At 46.4% G+C, this 18,990-nt stretch overlaps 1 protein-coding gene and 1 long non-coding RNA gene across 2 annotated transcripts in view; both read left to right on the forward strand.

Moving 5' to 3' along the window:
* Positions 1–4,125: 4,125 nt before the first annotated feature.
* The window catches only part of MTHFD2L (methylenetetrahydrofolate dehydrogenase (NADP+ dependent) 2-like), a 60,637-nt gene continuing 45,772 nt past the window's right edge, over positions 4,126–18,990 (forward strand). Inside the window, exons 1-2 of the mRNA XM_019534294.1 lie at positions 4,126–6,054; positions 17,953–18,137. Coding sequence (XP_019389839.1) covers positions 5,780–6,054; positions 17,953–18,137 — 460 coding nt within the window. The 5' untranslated portion in view covers positions 4,126–5,779. The remainder of the gene's footprint in view (positions 6,055–17,952; positions 18,138–18,990) is intronic.
* Positions 6,212–8,865, forward strand: LOC109309510. The gene is made up of 2 exons (XR_002100935.1): positions 6,212–6,347; positions 8,725–8,865. It is a non-coding gene; the product is annotated as an uncharacterized LOC109309510 (long non-coding RNA).

Genomic DNA, 18,990 nt, shown 5'->3' on the forward strand with positions numbered 1-18,990 from the left:
TGAACAATATGGGTCCAAGGACAGAGCCTTGGGGGACCCCACTGGTCACAGGGCACCATGATGAGTGACTTCTGTCAATTACCACCCTCTGAGGTGGTAATTTCCCAGCCAGTGGATCGTGGTGGACCCAAGGCCACAATTGGCCAGTTTCTTCAAGAGGTGATCATGGGATACCAGATCGAAGGCTTTTTTGAAGTCAAATTACATGACATCAATCTCTTCTCCCTTGTCCAAGTGATAGGTCACCTTGTCGTAGAAGATGAGATTGGTCAAGCAAGACCTACCTGCAACAAACCTATGCTGGCTATCCCTTAGGATGTTGGCGTCGGCCAGTCCATTAAGGATGGACTCTTTAATAAATTTTTCTAAAATCTTCCCCAGGATAGAAGTCAGGCTGATGGGCCTATAGTTAGCCAGATCCACTTTCTGCCCTGTGGATTCTCAACCCAGGTGTCACCAAACCCTTTGAAGGATACCATGAGTAGGGACCTACCAAAAGGGCTGGCCCTGGGAGGGGGATGGGGGGCAGCAAATCGGGGCAACTAGCCCAGGCCCCACGCTTTGGGGGGGCCCCACAGATAGTGTTGTACAGGCCCTGCTGCAGCTGCCACACACCGCCAGCTCTGCTGCGGCTGCCACGTGCCGTCATCTTCGTGCTCCAGCCACTTGCCAACCCCCAGCCCTGCACAGGCTGATATGCTTCAGGCCCCACATACCCCTGGTGATGGCTCTGCCTCCCAAATACATGAATTCATGGATTTCACAGAAATTGTTTTAATTGGCAGTCTCCAATGAAATAGCTTGTTCCCTGTGAAAAAGCATGGGGGACTGGCTATGTTCAAAAAGTTGGCAAAAAAGCTGTCTCTTAGAAGGGTGTGGGGAGGAGAGGGAGGGAGGAAAGCGGGGGGGAAAGGCAGACTACCCATCTTCTGAAGTGGGGGGCAAGGGGAAGAGAGAGGCAGGAAAAGTTTCCATCTCTCTATCTTCAGAATGGGAGGGGTCACCCCTCATCCCCCACAACAACTCACCAAAACTCCCTATGGGGCTTTGGGTTAGTGAGAAGCAGTGTTCGGGAGCAAGACAGAAGCAGTCCGTTCCCTGCATGCCCTGTCCTGTGGAGGGAGCAGGGGGTGTCTGGAGGGGGTGTGTACATGTGTGGGCGGGGGGCTGCCTGGGACCCAGCTGTGGGGGAAGGGGGGGAGTGTATGGGGGTATGTGGAGGGATTGTGTGTGTTTAGGTGGGGGGTTGTCTGGGAGCCAGTCAGGGGTGAGGGGAGGGAAAGGGAGGCAGGGGGCACATGCAGCAGAGCTTGCCCTGTTGGCAGCTGTCCCTGCAGTGCTTCACGTGGGGCTGAGACCCATCCAGGGCAGCCAGTGCTGTGCTCCCACCCACACCTACCTGCCCCAGTCCCAGCCCAGATCCTGGCTGTTCCCAGTGTGGCTGCAGCTGGCTGGGTTCACACTGTCACCAGGAGGCAAGGGGACCAGAGCAGCACCTGGCCGGCTGCAGCCGCACCAGAAACCACGTGCTGGCCAGCATTGGTGGTGCTATTCTGCTCCCCTTGCCTGTAGCTGTGGCTGCTGCTGCTCCTGCCTCTGCTATGCCATTCTGGGTAGGTGTGTGGGAAGCTTCAGCCAGGAGGAACCTGCCCAGAGCATGAAGCTCTGGCTCTAGTTCCCAGCCACCTTTCACCCACTTGGCCCATTCGCCACGATGAGCAACCCCTGCAGGCGGGCAGAGAGGGTAGAAGGTGGCCAGCAGCTGGAGCTGGATCTCCATGCACTGGGCAGTAGCTGTCCAGCTGAAGCTCCTCCCCCTGCCCACCCACCCAGAGTGACACAGTGCAGTGCAGAAGCAAGAGCCACAGCTAGAGGGTAAGGGAGCAACACAGCCCTGCTGGCTCCGGCCAGCTTCCAGTGGAGCTGGTCCCAGTGTAGCAGCAGCCAGCCAAGTGCTGCTGTGCTCCCTTTGCCTCCAGTGGCTGCTTCTCCTTCCACTCCTGCCCCTGCCCAGGTGTGGGGAGAAGCTTTAGCCTAATGGCTCCTGCTGAAGGTGAGGAGAGCACAGGGACATCTGCCTCATTGCAGCCGTACTGGGGACAGTCCTGCCGAAACCCGAGTGCTGGCTGGGACCGGGGCTAGCAGGAGTACAGTGTTGGGTGCCCCAGGGGGAGCAGGTGGGGCTCAGCCCAATGTAGAGCACTGAAGGGGCAGTTGTGGGCTGGATCCATCCAGTTGGCAGGCTGGATCTGGCCTGCAGGCTGTATTTTGCCTGCTCCTAAGCTATGGCAATCAATCAATGCCTGAGAAGGGTGGGACTTGCAGCACCCCTCAGCCAATCAAAGGCATAGGGGGGCTGCTTTGCTCTGCCTTCAAAATGGCAGCCCCAGCTGTGATACGGCCATGAAATTGGTGTGTGGGGGGGGAGGAGGGGACAGTATTTCAGCTGTGTAATCAGTCACCGGGGCCCATGAATTTGGTAGGTCCCTAGCCATGAGGTATGAGAAAATGAATGAGGTGCGAGGAGATAAGCAGGTAAGCCTGGCTCAGGCTTGTCCCTGCCTGGATGATCCCATACACTTACTGTTCAACCCATGTGTATGGAAGAAAGCACTATAATATAAAAATTCATTTTTGAAGTTGGGTGCCACTCAATTCACAAAAGTTAGGGAGGGGTGCCTCAAGTCCCAAAGGTTGAGAACCTTTGGCTTAAAGTAGTGCCTGCATTGTTTATTATTGTTAAATGCAGAAAATCAATTAAGAAACAATTATAAAATGAGATCCCATATGTTCACTGGTCAGTCCAATTGCTATATGTATTTTTGAGATAACTGACACCTGGTGATTACATGAAAAACAGACAAAGATTTTTGAAGACAGATAACTTTATATTCTATATCTTTATGCCCCCCCTGAAACCAGTCACTCCCTCATGAATACAGGCAGTCCTTGACTCACAACATTTCGAGTTACCATGTTTTTCACTTAAAACTTTTATAAATTGACACCCTGTTTCAACTTTCTGATGTCAGTTTCAACTCCGACGTGATGCCACACCAGCGAACAAGTTCACTGCATCGCCTATCTCCCTGGAGAACATTTGTCCAAACTTCCTTGGATAGTTTCTTTAAGAAAGTGGACAAAACTCCAGAAAAACCTGTAGCCAAGACTCCTGAAAAGACTCCAGCCAAGAACCCTTCAAAAAGTCCAACCCAAGAGCCCTTCAAAAAGTCCACCAGTCACCTCAAAAAAGTCCTTCCAAATCAATATGATTGCTATTTACAATATAAATACATAATTGTAGCTATATTACTCATCTATAATTGATTGCTTATAAAATTCTGGGATATTTTTGGTGCAAATAGGGTATTGGGCCTTGGGTCAGGAACCAATCCACCATTTATAATATTGTGCCCTATGAGAAAATTGGTTCCAAGTTACAGCTTTTCGACCTAAGGCTCGGTTTTCAGGAATCAATTGTCTTGTAAGTCTGAGGACTGCCTGTATAGTTGCATTTCACTTTCTGTGGAGGAACTTGAGATTTATTTGCTACTTTGGAAATCTTCAGATATTTTGTATGCCATGTGATCTCCAGCTGCAAGCATGTTTAGCTGTACTATTCTGCCAGAACCTATCAAAAAGGTCCTTTGGGAAATGTTCTTATAGCATTAGCAATGTTATCTGCAGGCCTAATTTCTTGCGATTTTTCTCTATTTTTTTTAACTTAATAATGCTTATATAAAAATGGACATGCATGCCCTTTTAAATGCCATTTTTGTGCCCTTCATACGGTTTTTGATTTTTGAAGCAATAATGTTTATCAAGAGTGTTTCACAAGAACTGTTCATATGTCACTTAGGGTCTGTTTTGATTATCTCTTCTAAGATCTGAGAAAGAGCAGTTTGTGCCCAAAAGCTTGTCTAACACATGTCTCCTGGCTATCCAGCTGGCCCAGTAAAACATACCATGAAAAAAAATCCCTTGCTTCTCCTATAGTTCCTGGATCATCCCAGGTACAAGGAGGTTCCAGCCCGACAAAAATGAGGGCCTAAGACAGAGGTTGACACACTCTGGCACCTGTGCCAGGGATTGCCTTTCGAAAGCATTACAACACTTGAACATTTTGCTTGGTGCATGTGCCTCGGGGTGGACTGCAGGGAAGGGGCCCAGGCTGCATTGCCACAACAAGGATCAGGCCCCTCATGGCTCCTCCACCATCTGCCCTTGGTATGCCAACATTGAGGTTTGAAATGTTTTTGGCACTGTGCCTCAAAACACTGCTGACTCTTAAAGACATTTAATTAGCAGATTACATGAAAGGAAGTATTTGCTGCCCTCTGGTGGTTACTTTTTACACATCCTATGTTTAAGGGTTTGACTATTTCATGATTTCTGTTAAGCAAAGATGTAGGTGGCCAGATCCAACAGTAAGACCTGAAGTTTGGAAGCTGATTAAGTCATATCAAGCCAACACCAACAACCAGGAAGCCAGGAGACAGAACAGGACCAGGCACCAGAGTTATGAAACCAGGGTCCAAGTCAGAAATAAAGTTTTCCAAACAGCTTTAATTAGGGACCTTTCTGTCCTTCCCAGATGATCAGGAGGCACACAAAAGTGTGGCCAGCCTGATACATCCCAACAGGCCCATGAAGCTCCAGCACCCCATGGAGTTCCCCACATGCACCAATTTACTAACATTGTGATACAAAAACAAACAAAACAAAGTGCTTTGAAAACCGCTTGCAGGTATCCCTGGTTCAACCACCAGTGAAGGATGGATACTTGCTGATTGTCTTATCAAATACCTCTCTAAAGCCGGGTGGGCAAAACACAACCCATGGGCTGGATCCCCCCCCACCAACTGATTACATCTGGCCTGCAGCACGCAGCATGAGCTGAGCCCTGTCCATTCAAATCGTTTCCTGGGTGGGCCTAGTGCAGGCTTGCTCAGCACAGCAAAGAGGCCAGACTAAGGCAGCTAAGTCCCTCTGCAAATGGGAATTCAGTGGAGCTGTGTTCTTCATCTTTCTCCTTTGTTGTGTGGGATGCAAATGATTTGGGGGACACAGCATTGTCTAAAACCAGAATTTGTTGGCCTACAGCGCTAAGGGCAAAGAGACAGGTTCATACAGGGTATAATGAAACCGTTGTTAGATCTGGAGTGAAACACACCACACAGGTAATCCCAGCCACGAGCATCCAGTGCCTCCCGAGGCTGGGGAGGGGGGGCACAGTGACTGCCCACAGGTGGCGGTGTTGTGGTGTGGCAGCGAGCGGGGATGGCGAGTGCCGACTGGTGATCTGTGACCACCCGTGGATGCCACTGGCAGTGTTGGCAATGGCCAGTGGTGATCAGCAACTGCATGCAGACGCTGCCAGTGGTGTCAGCCGCAGCGGGGAGGCAAGTGGTGATTGCCCACAGGTGCTGTTGGCAGCACTGGTAGTGGCCAATCTTGGGGGGGACACATGTGCACCCCTATGTGTCACCAAAGATTCCCAGCTGCTGTTTCCGAGCAATAGGCTTGACAGGCGACAGTCAATTACGCTTTTGTTAGGAAACTCGCATTTTTGGAAGACATTCTAACTCTCTGGCATGGTCAGTTCCTTGCTAACAACCTGTAACGGTGGCAAGAGCGACTCTGGGAAAGGAAGCAGTAATAAGGAGCCTCATGTAAACAGCAGGCCCCGGGGCAGGGAAGTGCGCCTGGAGGTCACCGCTCCCGCCTCGCCCCTTTTTTCGGCGGCTTTTCATTACATCGCGGCTGTCCCCGAGAGCAGATGCCTCCCCTTTCTCCTCCGCCCGGGATCTGTCCTCAGGGGCCAGTCGGTACCTTAGGGCCGCGCCGCCCCATCGTGGCCGGGGCGGGTCCCGGCTCCTCCCGCCGAGCTGCGCGGAGGGATGCTGCGGCGAGAGGCGGGGCAGACATGGCGGCAGCCGCCGGTTCCTCCCTGCTGCCCTCCTGCTTGCTCCGGCTGCGGCGATGGAGCGCGCTGCCCGGAGTTTCTAGGGCCGCCGGCTACAGCAGCAGCAGCGCCGCCCGCAGCGCCGCCAGGTACTACCCCCGCGAGGCCTGCTTCGAGCTCCGGCCCAGCCCGGTTGCTTGGGCGGGCGGCGGTTAACTGCCAACGGCTGCGGGGAACGTTGGAGCTGCAGAGCGCGCGGGGGGAGGGGCTGGGCCACACCGCTCCCAGGCCGGGGAAGGCCCTCAGGACTGGGGGCCCCAAGCCCGGCGTCCTTTGTCGCTGCACACGAGCCCGGAGGTGGTGTTCAGCCCGGCTTGCTGTCCTTCCCGGCTCCTCTGCTAGGTCCAGGCTTGGACGGCTGATACGGAAGCCAAATTCTCCTGTGCTTTCTGACTCCCCCAGCTGAGGCATTGAGGCTGAAAGAAAAAAAACCCCAAAGAAACCCAACCCCCAAAATCGCATCAAATATTATGAGATGTATAATAACATGGGGAGCATTGCCAGTGCTCTAATTTTGGGGGCCCTGAAAAAAGGCACTCTGACCACCTAGTTTAAATACTCTTCGTGCCATCCAGGTACTGCAGATACTTCCTTAGCCTGTCAAAGGGTTTTTAAACCTGAAGGCTTGCCAAAAATTTTTCTTCCAACTATTTAAGTTGGTCTAATAAAAGAGATCAGATTGACCCAAAGAACCTCGTCTGCCTACGTCCTGAGACCAACACGGCTACAACCTACACCCCTGTAGTTTAAGTACTGGCATTGGCAAATGGCGTTCCCTGGTTCATGCCAGGGTAAGTCAGAAACGGTTCCTGTGGGGACAGAATCGAATGCATGAGAGCTCCTAGATTTCTAGTCCTTCTCTGATTCCCCACTCACCTTTTTCTCTGATACTGTTTTGGAGTTATTACATACAACAAGAAACACTCAGTGCATGTTTAGCAGTGCTGTGAAATTACACATGCTTTCCAAACCTAAGAGAACATTTCCCCCCATTCTGGGCTTTCTCCAGATTTTAAAAAGAAGTGAGTCCTTGTCTACATGGACCTCTCTTTTATTTTAGCAGAACCTAAACTGTTTTAGTTACATTAGTATAGTGACTATATACATTTTGTCCAGTATTGAAGTAGCTTTTTTTGGTTTAACTCGCTTTACTTGGGAAAAGGTTTCAGGCAAGCAGAAAAAACACCTCTCATATCAACTGTGATGGAATGGGGCAGGATGGGATGGGAGGGCATTTTTACCCTATCACTAGCACAGCTGTCCCGTGTAGATTAAAGCCTAACAGAAGGGCTTCTTTGATGGTGAGGTTTAAACGACTTCTTCAGGGTGTACAAGTGAAATTTGATATTCCTTTTCTGAAGAGCTGATATTTTTGTGGCATGTCTAGATTGTTACAAAATATGTATGTTTAAATATCTGGAGTCAGTTGTTTAGGTTTTGATCTGAACAGGAAGTGTTAAACTGTTGTTATGCTTTAAAAAAACTAAAACTGTTTAACATCCCATTCCTGTTGAAAAGTCCAAGAAACTGCTTGTAAGAGAAAGCATTTCAGCATGTGATGAAGTAGGTTGTTGCCTATGAAAGCCTTTCTGACCCAATTAGTCTCTGAGGTGCCACCCTATCCTACCTTCTTACATTAAAAGGAAGAAAATACTTTGAGAGTATCGTGGTGCTGCAGAAAGATGGCAATATATTAGAATTTTCAGTGTAAGTTTTCTATTTAAACAATACCCTGAAGGTACTCATCAGTTCGAATTAAATGGCCAACTGAGATAAAATGGGTTTTTTTCAGCTCAGATGTCATGAAGGACAGACCGTATTTGCTGACTATTGTAGTTTTCAAGTCATTGCCTCAATTATGAGGTAAACCTAGGCTTCTTCAGAAGAATGTATTTTAAAAAGTCACATGCAAGCGGTCATGCTACTTAAGTTCAGAAAGTCCCAGTATTTTTCAGCAGCAGCCCATGCTTTCTATTTTACTTAAGTGATTTACTTTCCTATGGTGTCATATGAGAAGATGAACTAATTTTGAATGGCTTTTTTTATATGAAAGCAAGTAATGCATGCATGTGTGTGGTGTGTGTTTTCAATAGCCTATTACTTACCATCTCTCTTATCATTTTTTAGTATTAACAACAGTCACATATTCAAAGGAATGTGCTCCGTAAGTGTCTGTTTTATAAGTCATGGGCAAGTAATTAGCAGAAAGCATGTTCTTAAAGTAATACCAAAAACCAACATACATTTCCTATTTTAGATGAACACTAGAAGTTATGGTTTTCTTGCTGTCAGTGCAGTTATTTCCTTGCAGTTTTTCCAGGATGTTTTCTGCAGATGGGAAGGGATATAGACTAATCTTAAAATATGTGTCAAATGGAAAACATTTTGGAAGAATTATATCTTTTCCTGAATATTAAACAATAATAGTGTCTTCTGATTTTCATATTGATATGAAAATCGAAGAACTGGCTTACAATTTTTGCTTAAACCACTATAATTTTGAAGGCTCACTTGGAACAATTTTGTAGACTTAGTGAGAGGCTCATAAGTTGCCAGTTTAGATATGTTTGGAAAAAAAATGCTTCATCATGAGAATTTCCAGAATGCAGAAGTGGTAACAGTGGTGTATTTCTGAATAAAACATCATTCATTTAAATAGTTGCCTTGAAGCAGATTATCAGGTTCCAAATTGAATGGTGTGTTATGCAAGGATACAAAGCAGTTTGTTTATGCTTATTGGTTTCTCTTTTCTCTTCTAGGACCAGCAGAGAGAAGAGATTCCATCTTCCAGAATTCACCACTGTGTCCTTCCCCATATGTTCTTAGACTTGTTTTTGATAATTAAAGGAATATTGTCAAGTAATAATATAAAATATGTTAAAATATTTTATTCATTTGCATTAGGGATGTAGATATTTTTAAACATTATTCATATAACCTCCTCTAATTATATCGATTGATCAATAACACAGCAGCTCAGATATGGCTGCTGCTGGGAGCTGTTTCTGAAAGAGCAGCTAATTACTTAACTGATAGCTCATTAGGCTTCCCATGGTTTTCTTTAACCTCATAGGCTCTATGGGTATTAGTTCCCCCTCACCCCTCCTCCTCGCTTCTCCCTCCTTCCTGCCCTGCCATCTTCTGGTTCCTGCTGAGGGACAGCATAGCTTCCCTCCCCCTGCCCCTTACCTGCTGGACTGCACCCTACCCAGCACTAAATTATAACCAGTAAAATAACTGGTTATCACTGGGCTTATTGGTTAAATGGTGACTTGTTTAACCCTTCACACCTCTAACTTGCATTCAGTTTGGCTTAATCTTCATAGAAAACTGTGCATGTATCTATAGTCTCTTTTGATTTTAGTGCTTTTCACTGTCCCTTAAATTATCGACAATTTTTGTATTAATTTGATGGTACAATGGGATCTAATCCCCATAATCACATGTCTTGCCATGTCACACATGGCTAGGGTATGCATTTAAAGGTGCAGAGAGGGAGAAGCTCATGGACTCCTGCTGCCTGGCTTTTGCAAATCCATGCCCAAGGGCTGCCCAGGGCCAAGTCAGCAAATGCACAGTGGGGGTAGCCCATACGTTTCCTCCACTGTGCACCTTTTAAACATGTGCCTGCCCTAAGCCGCCTCTGCAGGGGAAACCTGGGGCATAGGTCTGCAAGTGCCAAGCAGGGGGGGCCCATGTGTTTCCCCTGCTCTGGGCCTTTAAATCCTCACACATGGGTTTATAAAATCACCAGGTGCTGGAAACCAGGATGAGGAGAGCCTCCCTGGAGGCTTTAAAACTGCCATGTGCTGCCCAGCTAGGCTGCAGGTATTATTATTTAAAAGCCTGAAATGCAGAGATCCAAGATCAGAGAGCTTTTCTTTATCTTGGGTTCCTGTGTCGATTTCTAAAGACTTGGGCCTGCCCCATGATAATCTAGGCACTCAGCTGAGTTGGACCAGAAAATATTAAACATTCAATTTAAGGTTTGATTCGAGCCAGCTGTAAAGATGTAGCATCTTTGAGGCTGGTTTGCCCTGTTTAGTGTGTCAATAATAGGGGGTGTGTGTAGCATATTACAATTTATAGTAAAGTTAATGTGTTTGAAACGTAATTCTAACATTTGGCAGGGCTCTTAGTGTACCTTCTTTTCCAAGCATATTTAATTAAAGTGAAAGTGTCTGATAGATAAGTAACTGCAATAGAACAAAGAGCCTACACTATTAGAGGAAATAATTGGTTTTTCTAAATAAATACCTTGTTCTTTCAACTGAGAGACTCCAAAACAAGAAATTGAACTCAAAAGACTAAAATCAGCATACCTCTACTTAAAATCCATCTTTTTTTTTTTAATCCAAAGACCTTGACAGTGGGTGCATATATGAGATTCCATGTCATCATAGTGATGAGCTATGGTGATATAGCTTGTTGCTACAGTGACATGGCATCCGCGAACACAAACCATGACAGCGATGCTACTGCGCAGTAACTTGCTGCTACTACAGTGTAGAGTTAGAAAAGATCTGTGCGCCGCTGGGACTGGGCAGTAACTGTGGTTACTGTGCAAGACTGCACAGTAACAACTGTACGGTCAGGGACACGTGTAGATGTACCTGGTGGTCCTTCTTGAAAGTTTTGTTTAAATGCTGGTATTGAAAAAATGACTCTATATTGCATTGGGATTTTTTTATTTTTCTTCACGTATATTTACAGAAGAAACTGAGGAGTGGTTTTATATCAAATGTGCGGAGTAAATAGGACAAAAAAAGTGCGTCCTTTCCTGCCACAAGAAACTAAGCAATTTATTTCACCAAATATAATAAAAAGCAGAAATTAAGTCACTATTTTTCTTTCAAATTTCTTTTAAGTAATTTTAAACCAAAGGTTGAAATATGCATTGTACAAATCAGATTAATAGTACAGCTTTCTAATATATATTGACTTTGTATATTACTCCTGGACTACCAGAGTAAATCCTAGTTCCACTGAAGCTATGTAAGGCCAAGATATTATTAGTAATGTTTCTCTTGTCCTAATGTACTAGTTCTGTGTATCAGACAAAACCTAAATAAAAAAAGAAAATGTCAGATACAGCATTGAGTTTAAGGAATAATAAAGTAAAAACCCTTGAAATAGCCAGCAGTGGTCTGATTCATTGTAAAACAGTCATACAAATGAAGATTTCTTTTCCTTTCCTGCACCGACACTTAACAAGTACAACCCTATTACTTCTTAATATTCAAATAAATAAATTTGCTCATGTTAGATTCAAGATGTTTATTCTTTGTACCTTTGCTATTATAATCTGAGGGTTTTTATTTTTTGTAATTAAGATGTCTTCACATGTAGGCAATGGGTTAGATTAGAAAATATATAATGTATATTGTACTGATTATAAAATGACTAGAGGTGCACCTATACATCAGTCTGATATTGGAGCGGTACCAATATAAAGAAAATGGGCTGTATTGGAAATTGGCCTGAAGTGGCTGATACTGTGGCCAAAAATGCCTGTGTGTGTGCACAGCTGCACCATAGCATGCAGGCAGCGAGAAGCAGAGCCCAGTAGCATGTGGCTGATGAGTCTGTTGTAGTGGGGGGGGGAAGATCAATGCCCCCTTCAGTGAGGGGAGAGAGAGGGCAGGCACTGCCCAGCCAGGTTGGGGTGGAAGACAGAGTAGCAACTCGCTGGGCGGGGGAAGTGGTTCCCGCTGCAGAGGGCATGGGGGGGGGGGCATGTGCCCCTGGATTTGTGTGGGGTGAGGTAGGCAGGCTGTAGCTGTGGGCTGAAGCTGAGGCTGCACCAGGCTCTTCTTGGTGAGGGCTGGGCTGAGGCGGGGAGTAGTGGTGGTGCTGGGAGGGGGCTGCAGCCACCGTAAATTTTCCCATAGCCCCTACCCTCTCATAGCACCGCTCCCAGCATTGCCATTTGGCACAGCCCCGGCTCTTTCCAGCATGTAGGTGGAGGCGGGAGGTTGAACAAAGGCTGTGCTATGCAGGTGGAAACAGCGCTATGGGAGGGGGTGGTCTATGTTGAAATTTGAGGTGGCTGCAGCCCCCTCTGTAGCCCCTCTCCCGGTGCTGTCGCCACCCACCCCAAGCCCAGCTCCTGCTGAGAAGATCCTGATGCAGCTGTGGCTGCAGCCCGCAGCTGCAGCCCACCCACCCCACACAGATCCAGGGGTACAGCCCCCCAGTGTCCTTCTAGCATGTGCACAGCAGCAAGAGCTGCCCTTCCTGATGAGCCATGGCTCTGTCCTGTACCCACCCCACCTCAGCGAGGCAGTGTCTGTCCCTGCCCACTCCCTCCCTCACTGTGGGGGGTGTTTATTTGCCCCCCCACGCCCCTTCCCTCCCTTGTCCCCTTCCACCACAACAGACTTACAAGCTGCACACAGTTGTATCTAAAATTGGATTCGTATCGGCCGATATGCCTCCTTAAATATCAGCTATCAGCCCCCAAAATATCAGTGCACCCCTAAAAATGACCCCTCTCCAATAATTCTATTATTGGAGGTTTGGCTTGAATTTGTCCCTTTCCCACTGCTACAGCAGGGATATAAATCTGAGGGGTCAGGTAGCCCCTTTGCTCTCTGCTTCCCCCAACTTGTTTCCCCTCACAGCCCCTTCTGCATCTCCCTGTTGTCAAACCCTGCTTTCCATGAGCACATTGAAGTGAGGAGCAAATTTGAAAGCAATAATTTTGAAATTAAACATGACTGTAGCAATTTGCACATGGTAGCCATGCACTTAGCTCATCCAAAATTGATGCATGTTACTTTTTTAGAAAGTAGCTGCAAATACTTGAAAGTGCTGGAGTACAGGTACTCCATAAACATACTTTTGAGCAGTGCTTTGGCACATCTACTTATATGTAGTACAAACCATGCATGGTATTAATCCAAAGCCAAAAGCTCATGGATTTATCATGCAGGTCTTTGAGCAGGGTGTCACCAGAGTCAGCAGCAATTCAAGCCATGGTGACCCCACAGCTGAGCACTCTTCAGAGAGAGTGTGTGTGTGTAACACGTGCTCCCCACTCTCCCCAGAAAGATCCGTGTGCTAACATGCCCTCTCATGACTGCAACCAGGTGATGTACAGGGTAACCTGCTCTGGTTTCACTTCATGGAGAGCAGGGACATACTAATTGTATGCACCAGGCTGAGAGTGGGGGCAACAGGGATTCTGGGTGAACTGTTTGGGGCCTTGTTTGGTGATGTTTGCTAGGCATTTAAGGCTAGTGAAGAAATGTGAATCATAGGAAATGGGAAGGAAAGGTAGAGTTTGCCTGTGGAAATGAAGAGGAAGTTAAAACTTGGCTCACCACAACCAGAAAAAGAGTCAGCAGTGAAGAAGACTCACCTAATGGGCATTATCATATGTATTATTCAGATAGGCTGCTTTTTGGTTAAGGTCAAGCAAGGTTTGCTGGGGGGCATCTGAATCCCAAGGTCTCCAGGCCTGGGGCTTGCAGGTAGGATGTTTCCCTGGATTTAAAAAGTATCTGAAGCCCCAGGTTGATGGATCTGGAAGGGATGATACTTGCTGGTGGTTGAACCTGTTTAGTTCTGGAACTTGACTATTGAGCCTTGTGTTATTGAATTTGGAACTGGTAGGTTTCCATGAGCGTGTTTGCCCACACATTTTATAGTCATGCACCATGTTGGCTGAATTTAGTCAACTTCATAATTGGTTTCCATTGCTGAGCACATGCTGCTTTTGGTCTGCCCTACCTGCAGTTTGCACCTGCCCTCCCACCCCTCACAGGTTGCATTTGCCCGCTCGTGCTACCCATGGATTGCACCTGCCTCCCCCACCCCACCTATGGGTTGCAACTACCCCTTACCTCTTGCAGGTTGTACCTGCCTCCTCACTTCTCCCGTGAGTTGCACCTGCTCCCCCACCACTCATGGGTCGTGCATGCCACCCAACTCCATGCATGGGTCACACCTGCCCCACCTGCGGGTCATGCCGGCCCCCTCTACTCCACCCATAGGTCATGCCAGCCTGTGCCATGCCCCCATCCCACCTGCAGTTGTGCCTGCCCCCCCCACCCATGGGTCTCACATGCTACCCTATGCCTTGTGGATTGCACCTGCCCCTGCATCCCACCTCACCTGTGGGTTACACCTGTCCCACTACCCAACCGCAGGTCATGCTTTCTCCCCATCCCCCAGCAGACTCCTGACCTCTTCCAGCCTACTGGACATCCAACCCCCTGACTAGCTGTCTGCCTTCCTGACTTAACTGATATTGTGCTGCTGTGCATGAAAAAACTCTGCATCAGGATAGCATTTGTATTTTCAAGTACTAACTTGCTGCGGAGTTTATTCATTTCTTGTGGCCTAATAAGCATGTAGATGCTGAGATGTTTACTGAGGAGCTAATTAGGAAGCTTTGCAGTAAAAATCTTGTGTAGGTGTGTCCACAGCTTAAAACATACGTGGCATTCCTAAGCATAGGTGAGCATTGGTATTTGCTAGGCATAATGAGTATGTGAAGAAAAAACAGTACTAAAAATATATAATTATGAAAGCTTATAACATACAGGATGAGCTACAGCCAAGTGAAACTACTGACAAATGAGAAGAATGAAATACACGTGTCCTGTACTCTAACTTCAGTAACTAAGGATAAGTAGAATTCCACACACAATACAGTGAAAGAAAATGGCTAAAACAAGAAGAAAACCAGCTATATCTGGCTCCATTTATGCTGCTACATATCTTAACACATATCTTATGTATATCATATCATACATATCTTAAAAGTATTTCTCCTGCAGGAGGAGGAAATCAGGTGTGTGAGAGAGAAGGAATCTTGCTTAGAATCATACTACTGTCTTTCTGATCAAGTGGAGCAAATTGCTAGTAGGCTTCCAGTAGGGTTCTTTTCCCTTTAGCTGGACTGACAGTCACAAAGGCTAGGACAGACATTACACATAAACCGGTTTAAGCGATCAGAAACACGTTTAAACCTGTAACTGAACAGATGTTCAGTGCACATAAACCAGTTTGAAAATGGCTGAAACCAATTTGAGATAAACCTGGTTGAATGTAGTAGTATCAAACTTAACTGATTTGGGTCAAATCAGTTTATGCAACGTCTGTCCCAGACCCCTTGCTGGTATAAATTAAACCAGACTCCCCCAGCATCCTGGCATGCTCTCTGAGCTGGGCAGGGCTCTCTGCTCCACAGCAGAGCTGGCCCCTCCCCTCTGTTCCCTGGCTGGGGCTCGGCAGAGACTGCAGGCATCTGCCTGGCTTCCCCTTGCCCCCATATCCCTTCTGACTTAGACACCTCTTGGCATTAGCTAGCAGACCACATGCTGGCTATGGTCTGTGTTGTGGCAGACGGAATAAAGGCAGAATCAACAGGTAGCTGGCAATGTCCCTTAGTTGTTTTCTTAATGGGTTGATAAACACTGAATTAGGGGTGATAAACACTGTATTCCTTGCTGGTCTGATCAGGAGGGGGAAAACCCTCCTTAATCTCAGTGTCCTGCCAGGGTCTATGGAAAGGAAGAGAGGGCTGCTCTAGATCCCCTTGGCTTCTAGCTTGAGCCACTGTAGGCATGTGCCTGCGTTTTATCAGTCCAGATGGGATGTCTGTATTGTTACAAACTGGTTTAGCCTAGCCAGATTTTTTTCTCCAGACCAGAGCATTGATGCAAGTTTGTTTTATTTTGTTTTGCTGAATTGCCTATAACAAAAAAAAACCCTTATTTTGAATATGATGTGTCCTTCAGCTTTTCTGCAAAGAAACAAACAAAAATATGCTTGAAAATAAGTATAAAAATGTAATAAGTGCCTGAGATGGACTTCAACCTGCTGGCCCAGATGTAAAGCACTGTGAAAAAGTCTGTTAGTGATTGTCACAGCGTGGGGACCTAGGAGCGGCCGTGATCTCTCCTGGCACCCCCTACCATGCCAAGTTGGCGATCAAGCACCCTTGTCTCACCCGCCATGTCTTTGATGTTATCTAATTTTATAACGGAGGCTGCCTTTTGTCCCCTTGGACACGGTGCTCTGTTTATCCTGGCCCCTATTCTGTATGGAGTGACTTGGTGCACTCCAGCCTTATGGGCAATGCATGGCTTCAACCTCCCCTGTATCATGCCCCAAGCTTCACAGATGTCCCGGATGTTATCTGGTCGGTTTTCCTTTCTGCGCCCACACTGGTGCCCCCTGGGCTTGTCACGCAGCCGGCACCCACTCGCTGGTGCCCCCTGGGTTGGGGCCAATGCCCCCTGAATATCGTGCCCTCTCTGGGCTTCTTGCCTGTGCACCCCTCCCTGAGGCTCCTCGCCTCTGGGCGCATGCCCTCCCTGGGCTCCTTGCCTATGCACCCCCTTCTGGGGCTCCGCCTTGACTGGGGCTTCTCCCACACACGCCCTCCCTGGGGCTTTGCCTCGCAATTGGGCTTCTCTTCCTGTGTGCCCTCCCTGGGGCTTGTATTCCTATATGCCCTCCCTAGGGCTTAATGCAAACACCCTCTGGGCTTCTTGCCAGTGCCCACTCTGGGACTCCTCACAATTGGGGCTCAGGTGGCCGTAGCCGTGCCTGGCCCCTAAATCCACCATGCCCCTTTTGCAGGGCTGGGGTCAATGCCCCTCAGTACCGTGCCCTCCCTGCCACCGGGGTCCCCACCCTGCCGTGGAGCCCCACTGAGGCTTCCTCCAACCCCTATTAGCCTCACCCGGTCCTCTGGTGGTATAAAACTACAAACAGAAAACTTAAGCCCCTGGACTACAACATATACTCTAAGCAACCTGGCTAACTCTCATTCAACTCCCTACCAGGGCTGCCTCCACCTGGTATCTTTGTCCATAAGCTCCTCAGGCTTCTCAACTCTGCATGCTTCCACAGAACTCTACTTTCCTTGGCTGCCAGAGGGGAACTGCCTGCCAGGCTTCAGCCTGGGCTATTTATATACTCCAGGCTCTGCCCCCTTCTGGTCAGCTGACCCCTGCGGTTGCCCCGGAAACCAACACCTGTCCTTCTATAGGAGCAGGCACTTCAGTGCCCCTGCCACAGTGATAAGTAAAACAAATTAGCTTATAAGAAGTTTGAATAGAGTGGCAACAATTTTCTTCTACCATTGCTAATACTACCTATAACCTCAACTTCATAATTTAGCATATTTTAAGAACTGATGACAGCTGTCAGCTGTTAATGCATGAACATTATAAGCTTTATAAATGAGGGAAAAAAATTCATAATATAATTATTTTTTGTATGTGGAACAGACTCAATGCTTGTTAGATGTCCGTTTCCTGAGTTGCTTTATCCTGTGAAATAGCATCTCTTATGTCAATTGGAGCCAACCTTTTTAGCAGACATGCCACAAATTAAATCCTCTTCTCTCTCTGAGTGCTTCCCAATTCCTTTCCCCTCCCAATCAGCTGCTCTACTTTCGACTCCATGGATTACCTTCCATGTGCCTCACACAGGGGCTACCCATGCCATCTATGGTACTTGTTTATGCAGGTGGATTGCCCTGGATTCATGTTTTATCGGTACTGAGCCTGAGTTGAAATTGTCAGACATAGACTTATTTCAACAAGTCTTCAAGAAACCAAAGAAATGGCAACATCTAGATCTAAGAGTGGTGTGGATAATTCAAATAACCTTGAACAAAATCTGGGGCAGGGTCATTCCTTACTCTGGATAAACTTAGGAGAATGTAGAAAAGAAGCATTTCCGGTTTTGCCCACAATCCCATGTTTTTCCAGAAATTCACCAGAGGACAGGGCCATTTTGCAGTGCATAGAAGTGGTGATGGTTCCAAGCTCACCTGAGCTACTGTTAGGTGTATACTGGGAACTTTCCATCTCTTTAAGGGTTAAAAGTGCTTTGATACTTGAATGAAATAGACTGGTTTTTCATTGACCACAATAGATATCAGTATTTTAAATATTCTGATTATGCAATTTTAGATTTAACAACTGTTGTGGTTTCTAATCTTTCACTTTCTTTCTTTATAGTGATGAAGCAACTGTTATCTCAGGAGCTAAGCTTGCTAAACAAGTCCATAAGGAAGTTCGAAGGGATGTAGAATCATGGATAGCCCTTGGGAACAAGAGACCTCATCTCACTGTCATTTTAGTAGGAGACAACCCAGCCAGTCATACATACGTAAGAAACAAGATAAAAGCTGCTGCATATGTCGGTATGTGTTTATCTGAACAGTACAGTAGTATTTTGATATTAAGCACAAGATGTTATCCTGTTAAAATATATAGTACAACATCTTAGCTTCATATTGCATAATTTGCTCCTTCAACATGTATGACTTCTGTAAAATGTAGAAGTATATCATGCTGCAAAAAATCAGTCAAAATGCAAACAAAGTAAATTTTTCATATTATATGACTATTAGGAACAAGTGTAGCTTTGGCATTCAAAGAATAAATCTTTGTTATGTAAAAAAAATATTAGAAAAAAATACTTTCTGTTTCCTCAGAGATTAGCACATAAGGGGCCAACACAAATTGAAATGTATAAGGGACCAACACAAACTGAAATGCTTATGGCTTCTCAACTTCGTATAGGAAGATTTCTGGCAGTCCAATATTTGCATGCCTTGAAAAGGTCAGATGAATACAGGCAGACAAATGGAAGTAATTTCACTTTTCAGTTACTATTAATCCTTGCAAGCCATTCTAGGATTTATTTATTTTCACATTTAAAACAAATGTAAGAGTTTACTTTTCAGGTCCTAGAATTTGAAGGGAGGGGAGTTCATGAATCAGTAAGCACATCTACATGTGCATTAATGTGCCATAATTATTGGGCATTAAGTTTAGTAACTTAATGCGCAGTAATTGGTGCTACTGCACAGTAGCATCAGTGCAAGTCTTTTAAGTGATACTAATGTGTAGTAGACTAATTATACTGTGTATTAGCATGTTAGCATGGCTATTGCCACAATGCACTAATGCAGTGTTTCCCAAGCTTTTTTGCCCCACAGCACATTTACCTAAATAAAAAAGTACCATAGCACACCAGATGTGGAGCGGGGG

This window comes from Crocodylus porosus, unplaced genomic scaffold (genome assembly GCF_001723895.1).
Source record: "Crocodylus porosus isolate Cpor-Errol unplaced genomic scaffold, CroPor_comp1, whole genome shotgun sequence".
Classification (NCBI taxonomy): Eukaryota; Metazoa; Chordata; order Crocodylia; family Crocodylidae; genus Crocodylus; species Crocodylus porosus.